This window comes from Saccostrea echinata, unplaced genomic scaffold (assembly GCF_033153115.1).
Source record: "Saccostrea echinata isolate AGI-Se365-2 ecotype Australia unplaced genomic scaffold, CSIRO_AGI_Sech_v1 ptg000029l, whole genome shotgun sequence".
Classification (NCBI taxonomy): domain Eukaryota; kingdom Metazoa; phylum Mollusca; class Bivalvia; order Ostreida; family Ostreidae; genus Saccostrea; species Saccostrea echinata.
The window spans coordinates 30,218,991-30,235,075 of record NW_026889778.1 but is presented as its reverse complement, the minus strand read 5'-3'; the positions used below and the strand labels follow the sequence as shown (position 1 = coordinate 30,235,075).

Here is a 16,085-nt window from a genome sequence, read left to right as displayed (position 1 = left end):
CTCCCCTTGTTCAAAAGTTATCTCCCTATTTTTAGTATAAATGAAAGCCCTTCAGCCAAGGAAACTCAATAAATTTGACATAAAATAGTCTAGAGGTTCTGGTCTACATTCTAAAAAGTTGATACACAAATGGCAATAGCATTTGAGCCTTTGATTCAGAAGAGCTAAAAATAGAATATTCTGTGAAATAAATTCGTTCAAAGTGCTACTCCTCCAACAATTTCAATAAGACAAGTACAATATAATCAGATACATAATTCTGTACATAGGTCAATCCCTTTTTTGAAATGAAACCGTTTGAGTGTATTTAAGGTAGTACACAATAGATAAGCCAAAATTCTCCTCAAATTCATTTTTTTAAACTTTGAAATTTTGTTATACATGTAGGATACAAAATCTCTCTTTATATTTAATTTGAAAGAAACTCAACCGAAAATTTTTCCCACATAGTGTGGAATATGGCCTATCAGCCCCCTGTAAGAAGATTGTGAAATCAGACATTGCACTTTAGAAAATGCATTTTTTTTTTAAAATTACCGATCGATCTATTGCTTTGTATGATGCATTTTATAAATACCTTTCTGTTACTAAACTATATTGATATACTGGTATATTTTAGTAAAATGTGATGAAAAAATTGAACATACATAGCCCAGGAATTGAATATTCACATGTAAGCATGCTAGACTTTAAGTTCTCTTAAGAGAAAATGTATGATTCAATTTTTACAAAAAATCATCAGAATGATTAAAGTGGAGCCCATATTAAAATGTGTCGAAATGAGGAACATTGAACCGACAGTTTCGGATATTTTGGTGACTTAAAAAAATTTACGAAGAATTAAAAGAATCAGTAGGTAACGTCACAATATTTGACCTTTGACCTCTAAGAATGACCTTGACCTTTTTTGTGTATAAAGAATGGAGACTCCTTATAAATATGTCCAAATATCAGGTCTCTACTAAAAATGGATCAAGAGTTACTTTTGCATTTAAAAACAGACTGTCATGTCGCATGAGATTAAACACATTCTAAAATGTAGGGTTTCAAATAACCGATATATAGGATCCTCTAATTTTTTTATTTATTTATTTATTTTTTTTTTTTTTTACAAAATACGGCGTAAAACATGGCGCAACATATGGTATATAGTTTCTGCCCTGTCCGTCCGTCTGTCTGTCTGCAAAAACTTTAACAAGTTACTTTTGATTGGTTGGAGCTTTGGCTTTCATATTTCACTTTGTATTCCTTGTGACAAGACCTTTGTTTGGGTACCATCATATTTGACCTTGGAGTTTGACCCAATTTTGCAAAATTTTAACGAACTTTAACCTTGGCCATAACTTTTGAACAGTTGGTGCAAGGGCTTTCATACTTCACATAAATAATCCTTGTGACAAGACCTTTCTTTGGATGCCAACATTTTTTACCCTTTGATCTTGACCTACGATTTTAGCCTACTTATGAAAAACTTTAACCTTGGCCATAACTTTTGAACGGTTGGTGCAAGGGCTTTCATATTTAAATGTCAATTCCTTGTGACAAGACCTTCCTTTAAATACCAATTGACCTTGGAGTTTGACTTACTTTTGAAAAACATAAACCTTGACCATAACTTTTGAACGATTGGTACTACGGCTTTCATATTTCACGTGCATTTCTTGCGAGAAGGCCTTTCCTTGGGCACCATTAATTTTGACCATTTGACCTCGATGTTTGACTCACTTTTGAAAAACTTAAACCTTTTCCATATCTATTCAATGGTTGCTGCTAGGGCTTTCATATTTCACAGACAAGATCTTACTTTGTGTACCAACATATTTGATTTACATTTGAGAAAGCTTAACCTCTGCTATAAGTTGCCATACAGGGGCATCAGTGTTTCACAAACGCATCTTGTCTTAGAACTACTGTTATAAGAAATGAGTTGAAACAAATTTCATGGGTGTTTTGTACTACCTTAATCCAAAACTATTGTAGAGTGGTAAAATTAACTTTTTTAAAATCATGTCCCCATGTTGAAATAGCATTTCCTCCAACCTATACTTCCATGAATTATTTATAATGTTTACTAAATATACTAGTTTTTATGCCCCAAAAGATTGGATATAAAGGGTATCATATTTTTCTTGTCTGTGCCTCTGTTTGTGAAAATTTAAACTTTTGAACTGTATAGATCAACTCCTGAAGTCTTATACATGTATATTATAAATATTTGACAATATTTAACAATTAACCCCTTTCAAGAGTAATGTTATGAAACAAATGACATTTTTACTTTATTTAATAACAAATCCAATGAAACTGATGTTACAATCTTCTCAAAATGCATCATCATGCCTCTAAAAATGTTACAGCTTACATCAATATAATACTCTATACTTGTAGTATAAATAACAACACATTTTTGTAAAGACAAACAACAATCCACCATAAGCATTTTTTCCTCATCTCTCAAATATTTGTACTTACATAAATTCTTTACACAAGACTTCTTGCACATCTAAATTCTTACATAATACTCAGGACCCACACTGACTCTATACATACATAAAAATCATACAGGTCACTTCTATGAAAATGAGCCAACATAACTTTGTTTTTATCAATTGAAAAAATACACTGATTATTTTTTGTCGAAGTGTCAATTTAATATGCTTTCCTCAGAAGAAATAAGGGAAAACTAACCATTGGACAGACAGAAAGATAATGGGCAAATGGGGAAAAAACTTGCATATTAGAGAGTTTTAATAGCATATTAAAGTTTTAATAGCTAATGCAAGCAGGATGGGAAAAAGGATCTTAGCTGTCCCAATTTAAAATTGACCCCCCCCCCCCCCAAGGTAAAATTTTTCAAATTGACAAGCAGATTGAATTTTTCAGTGCTTTGTTTTTTCAATAATGTTAAATTGCAAGATATTGGAAAGGCATGCATTGAGGAAAAACCTACATGCTATTCATTCACACATGTATGACATTGATATTTTCTATTTTTGTCCCCTTTTTTCTAGTTTGAAATTTCCAGATGAAAATATACTGGACTTTGTATAAAAAAGGGTTATTTAAGTTCTGAAGTCATCTAACATTTGCAATTTTAATAAATGAGGACTTAGTTTTTGTGCTTCTGTCCTGGAAGATTCTATTGAGTTTTCTTATGGAAATAGTCATTATCAGTATTGATATATGTACCTATTGTACTCTAAATTCTTAACAACTATAATGTTACATTTCATCAACCTCTCCTATTCCTCACATTTATTGAAAAAAGTAATCAATGCAAAAAAAACTGATAAATACATTATCTGATGACACTCCTTAACAACTATTCATGACATGATGTAAATTCAGTTTAATGTGATGGTGATATGTTAGGCTGGTCTATAATTCTTCTCGTAACTTTGCTGCTTCTGGTGCATATTTTGGCATAAGTTCTTCTACTTTTTTGATGAAGTCTGTTTTTTCAGCACATCCTTTACAAGCATTATCCTCTCCCCAGTCAGACAAGATTTTCTTCAGGTCCTTCACTTTTAGTTTCTTCAAGACCACTTTTGTTAAATCTATTTGTTTGTCTAAAATGTAGAATATTAATTGAGCAGTTAATTCATATGAAATTAAAGTTCTATAAATCTTCAGTTCCAGCAACTTCTGTTTTCACTCAAAATTAATCGACTTTCTCCATGAAAAAGTTCATGCAAGACAACAGAACAAGATTACTGAAAAAAAATATTTTACTCAACTGATACATGTATCACACAATGTAATACAATCCTCTTCTAAACCAATTTAACAAGAGGTCCATGTTCCACAAAACTTACCTGAGTTACTTAAGCCCTGCTGTTCCTCAGAATATTTTAAGATTTTTATATAGCCTTGAAAAATTATGACCCCATTTGATGGCCCTACCCTAATTCTAATGGGTCTCTGAATCAACACACCATGAGAATGCTTCAATATCAATATGACTGACATGGCCATGCACTTATGGAGAAAAAATTCTTTTCCTGTATACATGCAGTAAGCAAAACTTGATTCTGATTTTAGCCACTCTAACCTGGGGTCCATAATAAACAAGAGGCCCATGGGCCACAATGTTCACCTGAGTAACTTTGGCCCTGCTGTTCTTCATCTGATTTCCCCCCTTGTAATACCTATTGTGGTCCTGCCCTACCCCCCAGGGGTCATGATTTGTACAATTTAGAATCTACACTACCCAAGGATGCTTCCACATAAGTTTCAGCTTTCTGGCCCTGTGGTTCTTGAGAAGAAGATTTTTAAAGATATTTTCTACATATTTCAATGTAAAACTTGGGATTCCTTATTGTGGCCCCACCCAACCCCCAGGGGTCATGATTTGAACAATACAGAATCTAATATGGTCCCTTCCTAACCCTGGGGGCCATGATTTGACAAATTTACAATCTAAACTTCCTCAGGAAGCTTCCACATGAGTTTCACCTTTTCTGGCCCAGTATTTCTAGAGAAGATTTATAAAAAAATTTCTTATGTGTTGCAATGTTAAACTTTCATCCCCTAGTGTGGTCCAACCTTGCCCCTGGGGTTATGATTTGAACAATTTAGAATTTACACTATCCAAGGAAGCTACCAAATAAGTTTCAGTTTTTCTGGCCTAGTGGTTCTTAAGATTTTTTAATGACTCCACCTTGCCTCTATTAGGTTACCTTTGTTCGGTCAATGCAAGCGGTAGTTGTAGAAAAATATATCCCCCACGAAAACAAATATAGTCCCATAATCAATAAACCACAAGGTATCATTGCCACCATCTTAAAGGGCAAGAGCCACTTAGGGCCCTTTTTGGCCCTGAGAATTTCGAAAAAATTGAAATTGCTCAGTTTTGGTTTAAAATGCAGTATTTTTATAACTTGGATCCTAGATGACTGTGTATCTGTTGAAAATTTTCTCTCTAGTCAATGCATTATGACGTCATAAAATGTGTCATTTTTCCCATATCCTGTAAATTCCCTTAAAAATGGCCAAAAATTGAGGTATTTTTTCAATATTTCATATAGAGCACAACCTCTGATCCAAAATATGCAATTACATAATGAAAGATCTGTTTCTGAAGATCACAAAACATGTTTTAGTTTTTGGATCGTGAGCTGTGCTCATATTTTAATTCTTTGCTGAAGGTAGTCAAATATGCATGTTTTCTGCAAAATTCAAGAACACTGCATTTTCCAATACCTGGATTCTCAAAAAGAAATTTTATTACTGTATAAGAAATGAAAGCACTAAGTATCTACTTTATTTTGATATATGAAATGGGACAGCGGATGATAGTCAATTAATTGATATAAGGACAGGGCCATTTTATGCATAAAGTGAACCTAGCTCTTTTTCTAGGACAGCCACATTAACTTTGCCTGTTATTTAGTGATAAGACAAGAGACCCATGGGCCTTGATGGTTACCTGAGTATCATGAGTTTCTCTTGATATGACCAACCCTGCCTCACCTGGATCTGGAACTTTGAATACATTTGACATGATTTTTACACACAGGTGAGGACTTTACATTTTCTTTCATGCGAAGTTTGTTCCTAGATGATTAATAGAGTAACAAGAGGCCCATGGGCCACATCGCTCACCTGAGCACACTGGCTAGGAAAAAAAGCAAAAATCAGTTCAGTATTGAAAAGTTAACGGGGGAGAGAGGGGGGGGGGGGGGGGGATGGGGGATTTTAAACTACCAATGCTTTCATATCAATATAACAAATAACTTTGCTGTTCTTGAGCAGAAGATTTTTCCCATATATTCATTTGTAAAAATTTGCTCCCCCATTGTGGCCCCACCCTACCCCTGGGGGTGCTCATTTGAACAATCATTTGAACGATGCTTCCACAAGTTTTTTTCAATATACTCTTATGAAAAACTTTGACCCCCCCATTGTGGCCCCACCCTACCCCCAGGGGTCATGATTTGAACAAACTTGAATCTACACTACCTGAGGATGCTTTCATATAAATATGACCAATCATGGCTTTGCTGTTCTTAAGAAGAAGATTTTTAAAGATATTTTCCTATATATTTCTATGTAAAACTTTGATCCCCCATTGTGGCCCCACCCTACCCCTGGGGGTCATGATTTGAACAAACTTGAATCTACACTACCTGAGGATGCTTCCATATAAATATGACCAATCATGGCTTTGCTGTTCTTAAGAAGAAGATTTTTAAAGATATTTTCCTATATATTTCTATGTAAAAATTTGATCCCCCATTGTGGCCTCACCCTACCCCTGGGGGTCATGATTTGAACAAACTTGAATCTACACTACCTGAGGATGCTTTCATATAAATATGACCAATCATGGCTTTGCTGTTCTTAAGAAGAAGATTTTTAAAGATATTTTCCTATATATTTCTATGTAAAACTTTGATCCCCCATTGTGGCCCCACCTTACCCCCGGGGGTCATGATTTGAACAATCTTGAATCGACACTACCTGAGGATGCTTTCATATAAATATGACCAATCATGGCTTTGCTGTTCTTAAGAAGAAGATTTTTAAAGATATTTTCCTATATATTTCTATGTAAAACTTTGATCCCCCATTGTGGCCCCACCCTACCCCCGGGGGTCATGAATTGAACAAACTTGAATATACACTACCTGAGGATGTTTCTACATAAGTTTTATCTTTCCTGGCCCAGTGGTTCTTGAGAAGAAGATTTTTAAATGATGTCATTATTTTTTCACTAATTCCTAATTATCTCCCCTTGATAGAGGGCGTGGCCCTTCATTTGAACAAACTTGAATACCCTTCACCCAAGGATACTTTGTGGCAAGTTTGGTTGAATTTGGCCCAGTGGTTCTTGAGAAGAAGATGAAAATGTGAAAAGTTTACAACAACAATGCCAACGCCTACGCCAACGACAACGCCGACAACGACGACAGACAACGGACAAATTTTGATCAGAAAAGCTCACTTGAGCCTTTGGCTCAGGTGAGCTAAAAAAGATTTTAAAAGTTTGTATTAAAAATTTTGCATGAATACAGTGAGTACATAACTAAGAAAAAATGTGAAATTCATGGCCTTTGATTGAGGGTTCAGAGGGCAGGGTTGAGGGTTAAGGTCCAAGAAATATGATAAGTTTGTCATATAATGAAATTACATCTCTGAAAATTATTCTTTACTTCTGGGAATTTAGCAGGAAAACCTTAAACATAAATTTATTTATGTCTGTAATATTTAATCTAAAGCAAGCTTTTTTAAAGCCCTTTTCTTCAGCACCATGTCTTTTTCCCCCAGCTCCATACCCTTTTTCTAAATACATATGCCCAATAGTGGCAAGACTGACTAGCTACTCTGTTTATTCAGTGTATGCTTATTAGCCCCTTTATTTATTTAATGCACGCAAAGGTGTGTGCCACTCCTTCAACAGTTTTGTTCTGATTTAGAAAAATAATTGTCTTTCAAGAAGACTTCATTATTTCAATGATTTCATTGCACCTTGTTACCAGGTTTACAAAGAAAAAAATCAGATGTGTAACAGAGGATACATGGATGCTGGAATCCATTCCATCAGAAAAGCTCACTTGAGCCTATAATTTGCTCAGGTGAACTAAAAACTATTGCTTACAGCAGTAGAATCAAATGAAAAACACTAAACCATAAGTACTTGCCATATTTGAGGTCACAAATTTGGTTGTCTGCATCTCTTAATTTTTCACAAATTTTCGTTGCAGGCATGAAAGATTTCATTGGCTTTGACATGGTACCAAGAATGTAAGTTGCAGATGTTTTCAATCCACCGATATAATAGCACTACAAGTTAAAAGAGTAATCATTGAGACTTGTTACTGTTAAAAAGAGTAATTATTTTGACTTGTTACTGTTAAAATGTTGAATTTGTAGTATTTATTTTAAACATTAGAGCTGTCATGAGTACCCGAAATAACCGAGAACTGCGGTCCAAGTTGTTCGGTTCGGTTCCGGTTCCATTTTTCCGGATTTTGGTTTGGGTCTGGTTTATATATTAGAGTCTGTTCAATACAAAAAATGGCGTCGAAATCAAAGGGATGATGACGATAACAGTGATAAATAAACATCACAACTGAAATCTACTTCATTCCATGACAAAACACTTGTCACGGAAGTATTAGATAATTATCAAAACGAGCAGGAATGGTCAGTTTGTGGATAATAGCAGGCCAAGTCACCGATGTCTAGACGTTCGCATGGTTAAGACTAGTTTTCAATGTAAATTTAATGTAACAAATAAAGATTTTTCAAGTTAAATTCGTGAAATTAAGGTTTAAAATAGATGTAAATACCCGACCCGAAAAACCCGAAAATTTACAGAACCAACCCGACCCGAAAAATTTTGGAACCGTGACAGCCCTATTAAACATCTTTCTCCAGTTTATCAAGCATCATCTTTCAGTAAACAGACACTCACAAATCTTTCTTCTTTTGATTTAAGATGTTTGCAAAAATCCATGAACAGCTTTTCAACTTTAGTCGAATCTTTTCTGTCTTCATCACTTAAAGTCTTTTCAAATTTTTCTATCACTGTTACACAAACTGCAACACAAGAGCAACAATATTTATTTCAATAAGCAGGTCCAGTTCAAAGACTATATCTACCTACGTAGCTATTAATAGCTACCTAGGTATTTAAACCTACCCAATATAGCTATTTTTACCTACTTTTTGCATTTTGTGGCTAAATGGCCGAACGGCACAACATGGTGAGTACCACATTTCTTGATACAGTCACACTGATAATGAATACGACAAAATTTTGGCCAAAAAATGATTACTTCATAAATAAACAATTTCGCATAGTAATTAATGCAAAATTGTTAATTTACAAAGTAATCATTCTTTGGCCAAAATTTTGTGTGTTACAGCTTGGACTAGCGTGTTTACGGGTAACCCGAATTACCGAAATGCCCTGATTTACCGAAATGCCCCTGGAAATTACCGAAATGCCCTTTGAAACTACCAAAATGCCCCTTTAATTATATCGAAATAGGCATTTTATGATAATTTATGATAAATTTTATTAATAAAACTTTGTATTTTGAACACAAATGTAAAAAAAATTGTATTTAATTCGCTCAATTATCGTGACATCTAAGAACGATAACTCTTGCAACATTGTCTCAGCGGGAAACGTGTTATTGTCCGCTGTTGTAATTTTTATTATTTTATGATTTAATGATCCCTCTTCTTTTTTCCTTTTTTTTTAAAAAATTTTGACGACAAAATTTTATACCGTATGTCTTGTTAAATAATTTTTCAAAAAGGAAGAGGAAGAAGAAAACATGACTGAAGTACAAGTAAGTAAACCTGTTTAAAACTCTTTTTTTAAACCTTATATGTCATTAAATTATATGAGGTGTAAATAATATTTACACCTCATATAATTTAATGACATATAAGGTTTAAAAAAAGAGTTTTAAACAGGTTGGAGAGAATATTCGAAATCAGGTATTATCCGTGAAGTCGCGTATAGTCCCCGATGTCTGGGTATCGTTGAATCCGCGAAATCGGGTATCCCGTGCAGCTTTCTGTAAAAGCAAAAAAAAAAAAAATTAAGCAACGGCGCATTATGCCAGTTAGTGTTACATGTACATCAGTATCTTGGGGATTTATTTTTATTGAATCCAATTTATATGGTTGTCTGACAAGTTTAAAATCACACGACAAACACTGCTGGGTAAACACAGAAGACACGGTGGCATCATTATTTTTCAATTCAATTTCTAAAAACAAATAACTACATGTCGTTTGTGTTTATTTCCCAATAAATTATTCCTCAAGCTTAGTTTCCTAATTCGCGCATTATTCACAAAATGTAAAACTTTGAAGAAATTTAACGACTAACGCTGTTTTATGTATTGATATATAGGTAAATTAAAGATTATCAGTTCTTCCTATGATGTATGTATGCAGCGCAGACCTGCAATTCCCGGGGGAAAAGAGGAGGAGTAATTTTAGTAATGTTAAATTAGCATGGAAATTTTCATTCAAAGACACCGCTTATGTTTTGCTTGCATTTTGATCGATGCAAACGACTTTTTTTTAACGTGTTTCTGTCAAAATTGAGAGCAAGAAGTCATGTTAAAGGGATTTTCGTTTGGCTTGGGGGAGGGGGGGGGGGGGGGTCATATAAATAAAAAAATCCAATTCGGACGTCTTTTCATGTGCTAATTATACATTCCCTATATAGAGCCTATATTCAAAAACAAGAGGCCCATGGGCCAAAACGCTCACCTGAGTCAATATGGCCCTGCTGTTCTTCGTCAGCAGATTTCTTCTCCTATATTTCTCCTATATATTCATATATAAAGCTTTGATCGCCTGTTCTAGGCATATCCTACCCCAAGGTGCCATGTTTTGAATGAAATTGAATATAAACCTTCTGAGGATGCTTCTATCTTCATATAACTAATCATGATTTTGCTGTACTTTAAAACAGAATTTTAAATATGTCTAACACCCTACCCTGGGGGGGGGGGGGGGGGGGGGGTCATGATTTGAACAAACTTGAATGTCCACTACCTGAGGATGCTTCCATATCAATATGACTGATCATGGCTTTGTTGTTCTTGAGAATGAAGAAGATTTTTAAAGATATTTCCTGTATATGTTCTTTTGTAAAACTTTGATCCCCCTTTATGGCCCCAACCTACTACTGGAGGATGCCTTGAACAAGCTTGAATCTACAAAATTTGGGGATGATTCCATATCAATATGACTAATAGTGGCTTTGTTGTTCTTGAGAAGAAGATTTTTAAAGAATTTTCCTATATATTAATATGTAAAAATTTGATCCCCCATTGTAGCCCCACCCTACCCCCAGGGGTCGTGATTTGAACAAATTTGAATCTACACTACCTGAGGATGATTCCATATCAATATGACTAATTGTGGCTTTGTTGTTCTTAAGAAGAAGATTTTAAAAGAATTTTCCTATATATTCCTATGTAAAAATTTGATCCCCCATTGTAGCCCCACCCTAATCCCCGGGGGTCATGATTTGAACAAATTTGAATCTACACTACCTGAGGATGATTCCATATCAATATGACTAATTGTGGCTTTGTTGTTCTTAAGAAGAAGATTTTTAAAGAATTTTCCTATATATTCCTATGTAAAAATTTGATCCCCCATTGTAGCCCCACCCTAATCCCCCAGGGTCATGATTTGAACAAATTAGAATCTACACTACCTGAGGATGATTCCATATCAGTATGACTAATTGTGGCTTTGTTGTTCTTGAGAAGAAGGTTTTTTAAAGATTTTTCCCTATATATTCCTATGTAAAAGTTTGATCCTCCACTGTGGTCCCACCCTACCCCCAGGGGTCATGATTTGAACAAATTTGAATCTACACTACCTGAGGATGATTCCATATCAATATGACTAATTGTGGCTTTGTTGTTCTTGAGAAGAAGATTTTTAAAGAATTTTCCTATATATTCCTATGTAAAAATTTGATCCCCCATTGTAGCCCCACCCTACCCCCAGGGGTCATGATTTGAACAAATTTGAATCTACACTACCTGAGGATGATTCCATATCAATATGACTAATTGTGGCTTTGTTGTTCTTGAGAAGAAGATTTTTAAAGATTTTCCCTTTATATTCCTATGTAAAACTTTGATCCTCCACTGTGGTCCCACCCTACCCCCAGGGGTCATGATTTGAACAAATTTGAATCTACACTACCTGAGGATGATTCCATATCAATATGACTAATTGTGGCTTTGTTGTTCTTGAGAAGAAGATTTTTAAAGATTTTCCCTTTATATTCCTATGTAAAACTTTGATCCTCCACTGTGGTCCCACCCTACCCCCAGGGGTCATGATTTGAACAAATTTGAATCTACACTACCTGAGGATGATTCCATATCAATATGACTAATTGTGGCTTTGTTGTTCTTGAGAAGAAGATTTTTAAAGATTTTCCCTATATATTCCTATGTAAAATTTTGATCCCCCATTGTGGCCCCACCCTACCCCCGGGGGTCATGATTTGAACAAACTTGAATCTACACAATGTAATGAAGGTTTCACATGAGTATAAACTTTTCTGGCTCAATGGTTCTTGAGAAGAAGATATTTAAAAGATGACACCAAATTTTCACAAATCCTTAATTATCTCCCCTTGGAAGATGGCGTGGCCCTTTATTTGAACAAACTTGAACCCCCTTCACCCAAGGATGCTTTGTGGCAAGTTTGGTTGAAATTGGCCCAGTGGTTCTGGAGAAGAAGTCGAAAATGTGAAAAGTTTACAGACGGATGGACAGACGGACAGACAGACAGACAGACGGACTACAGACAAAATGTGATCAGAAAAGCTCACTTGAGCTTTCAGCTCAGGTGAGCTAATGAATTATATATTAAAGTTTTCACACATCTTATTTTGTAAATAATTACAAACAAACTGAAATGTATTTTTCAATCGTGTCTTGGCAAAATTCCTGGGCTGCCAGCAGAACTCGTACAGCATCTCGAACGTAATTCCTCATGGGATATTAAAATTTCATACAAATTGGAGCCACTTCCTTTTTTTATTATAATATTGGATAGATAGGGTAGATTTTCCCTTCTGTAGTCTATTTTATGGTATATAGCGTTATTATACTTTATTATAATATTTTACACAACGCGTTGTTTGGTTCTAGACAGTACGTCATGCGACATGGAAATAAAACTTCAAACCTCCCTGTCTTTTTTGTTTTCTTTTAATCATTATATTTAGCTTTTTTCAATACTTGTATGCATGTGGTAGAAAATAACAGGTTGCTATATTAACCTATTATTGTTTCGGTATATAAGCAACGGATAATACCCGATTTCGAGTACTCTCTCCAACCTGTTAAAAAGGGACTTCTGGGTAATCAAAAGCTGAATATAAATCAAATACAATACACTAGGTCAGCCACCGTATACAGGAAACGGCAAACTTAATTGCTGAACAGAGTCTCAAGTAAGCGAAGGAAGAAGGCGAATTATAACAAAAATCAATTTATATTTTGCCAGACACTGAAAATGACCAATAAACAGAATACACTTGTATAATGTGTCAATAGGTTTGAAATATACTCCGGTTTTCGCTGAGACTGAAATACTAATAACCGGATGTAAATTAAATTACATTAAAAAAGCATAACCATGTAGCTCTATTTTGTATAAATTAATTCTTTTTAATGTGACATATTTTTATTCTGATTCATTATTTAAATCTTTTAACGTAATTTTTAGCGTAACTCACATTAGGTTTATATAAAATGTGACACACCTGGATGGATACAGAACTACAAAAATGGCCAATATTAACGAGGATGACACGTACATGTCAATAGACATGACGCCAAATTTTTGAATGTATTAATGGTACAGATAATTATAGTTAACAGTAGTGGATGCAGCAGGGGAGACCAAACTCCTGGAGTTTTCAGAGTTATAAAATTTAATACAGCAAATAAACAAAGTTAAGATATCAATATGCTTATAGCATATTAAACTTTAAAGTTTAAAATAATTAGGCCTGTAAATCGACATCATTCAGAAAATAATTTTGTTAACATATGAAAACAAAATTATGTTGCTTTCAATTGTTAAAATATATATAAATATAAGTGTACGATTTTCCTAGGATCGGATTAAAATATTAGTAGGTTATTGTGCACGTACGTATCTCACTTTGATAAAATAGTTTTACAGTTTACAAATATAATATATATATTTTTGATTCTATGAAGTTGCTTAGCATCAGTATATAGCCTACCGATCTTCTTTCTCTGAAAATAATTGAAAACATTGACAACGAATTAAAAAGTGATATAAAAGATATTGTTGATTAAAAAAAACCCCAAAAACTATATTCCCGTAAAAAAGTAATAAATCTTCGATAGTAATATAACAATTGATACAATAATATATAATTTCGAAGAAATATTACACAAAGAAAGATCAACTACAGATAACAAGAGTTATCTTTCTTGGATAAACACAAACTATTTGAAAAAAAAACGACATTTGTAAATATATTTTTAAAATAAAAAATTAAGCTATATATACTAAACTCACTACCTTTCATATTAACCAAAGTATGGAAGTTTTGAAGGAGTATTTCGGTAGTTTCAAGGGGCATTTCGGTAATTTCTTGGGGGCATTTCGGTAAATCAGGGGCATTTCGGTAATTCGGGGTACCGCGTGTTTACCCTTCAGTCTGATCGGTAAAGCATGCCAGAGGTTCCGGGTTCAAATCCATTGGGAGGCACAACTATGTCTCTTCTACTTCTACCAGCATATGTATCAGGTCCGGCACAATCTCTTGATTAAGCTAGATAGCTTGATTTAGCTATATAGCTTTATTAAGCTATTCAGAATAGCTTGATTTAGCTATTTTATCACACTTTTTTCTCAAATGTGTTATTTTCCAAGTATGTACAAAAAGTCGCACATTGGTGCAGTGATGATATTCAACCTTGACCTCTTATGAAAATAATGCATGTAAAAATCACTCATCAAATTGCGTCTCCTTAAGAGACTTTGTACTCAAAATTCTAAAAGTTTTGGGGGCTATATAAAGCAATTGATACAGTTACCTATCCAATGAAATTATAAAGGAGGCCAATTATGGTCAACAAGATAATTGATTGGTAATAATTCAGAACAATGAGAAGCAATCATACTTATCCATGCCTCAACTCACACGAGGTAGTGTACAGTTACCCAAACAATGGAAATTCATCTTTTGCTTAAAAGTATTCAAATGCTGCAATGTTAGAACTATCTTTGATCTGGGTTGTTGATTTGATAACCCATATTACATATATGAATAGTCAAATACTTGTGACTTTTTGTCTATTTTGTACAAATAACATTTTTGTGAAAACCTGCATTTAAATAGCTTTATCAAGCTATTTTGAATAGCTTAATAAAGCTATATAGCTATTTCAAGCTATAAAGCTTAATCAAGAGATTGTGCCGGACCTGTGTATGGTAAATGAGTACATGTCTCTTTTACATGTATAAATATATAAATTTTGTACTTCTTCTACAGCTACTGAGAGTCTTACTGATACACTACCTTCACAGTTCTCCTTCGTGACAGGTTTCTTTGCAGAGCATACAACAGTCACATAAAATATACACAGCAAAACTGGAAACGATTTCAAATACATTTTAAGTAAACGCCCGATTTTCGTTGTGTGTTGGTCTGTCTCTAGTAACAAGCTGAAGTAACTGAGAGAAATTCCCTTGGAGTAGTCTGCTTGTGAAATGTTTACCGGCAAAACAAACGTGGAACAGAAATCACATGTACATTTGTCAGTTTGTGATTGGTCAGGGATGATGCAACTATCTGCAGTCATAAATGTATTTACATCGAAGATGTGTGGAACACCACTATAGTCAAGAAATTGACAAGGCAGACGTAAAAGAACATGAATTTATGATAGTAACGATAAAAAAGTTTTGTCAGAGATATTTTGAATAACCCAATACCCATGATAACAGAGATATATTTATAGGCTGAATCAATATTTTCGGGATAAATGGATAAATATGTAGTAATAATTAAGGGCCAAAAAATCGATAGGTACATTTTAAAAAATGCAAAAAGATATTGTAAAACATTTTAAACTATCAAACTTTTAATAAAATTACTGTATAAATCGGAAATTTATTTTTTATTTCTGAGGGCCACTGTTCCCATAAATAGACTTTGTGTGTAAAATCTCGCGTTATTAAATATGGCTGCCTTTGGAGTGCATTTTGGCACGACTTCAGCATGTCTTGCTGTGTACAAGGTAAAAATTAATAATTTGTATATATTATAGATATATAAAAAATATCAAATTGATGTATATGTTTAATTGAATGAGAATATAAATGTTAAAACGGAAGATACTTAATAAAACAATATTTATCACAATTAGTAACTGAGGAAATTCGGAAACAATGAAACGAGGGAATCATAATACATATTATATATGCTTCGTAGGATGGAAAAACAGATGTGGTGGCCAATGATCTTGGTGACCGGACAACACCATGTATAGTAGCTTATACAGATCTTGACCAGGTAATATTTATTTTAA

General features: G+C 34.0%; 2 protein-coding genes across 2 annotated transcripts in view; one reads left to right on the top strand and one right to left on the bottom strand.

Moving 5' to 3' along the window:
• Positions 1 to 2,266: 2,266 nt before the first annotated feature.
• Positions 2,267 to 15,278, bottom strand: LOC133195820 (mesencephalic astrocyte-derived neurotrophic factor homolog). Its single transcript, XM_061331774.1, has 4 exons — positions 15,074 to 15,278; positions 8,420 to 8,544; positions 7,644 to 7,785; positions 2,267 to 3,569 (listed from the first exon to the last, which is right to left on the bottom strand). Exons 1-4 carry the CDS (start codon positions 15,165 to 15,167, stop codon positions 3,379 to 3,381), a joined length of 552 nt encoding a protein of 183 aa, XP_061187758.1. The 5' UTR covers positions 15,168 to 15,278; the 3' UTR covers positions 2,267 to 3,378.
• Positions 15,279 to 15,724: 446 nt separating this feature from the next.
• Positions 15,725 to 16,085, top strand: part of LOC133195812 (heat shock 70 kDa protein 14-like) — a 54,568-nt gene continuing 54,207 nt past the window's right edge. The window contains exons 1-2 of the mRNA XM_061331763.1: positions 15,725 to 15,794; positions 15,989 to 16,069. Coding sequence (XP_061187747.1) covers positions 15,738 to 15,794; positions 15,989 to 16,069 — 138 coding nt within the window. The 5' untranslated portion in view covers positions 15,725 to 15,737. The remainder of the gene's footprint in view (positions 15,795 to 15,988; positions 16,070 to 16,085) is intronic.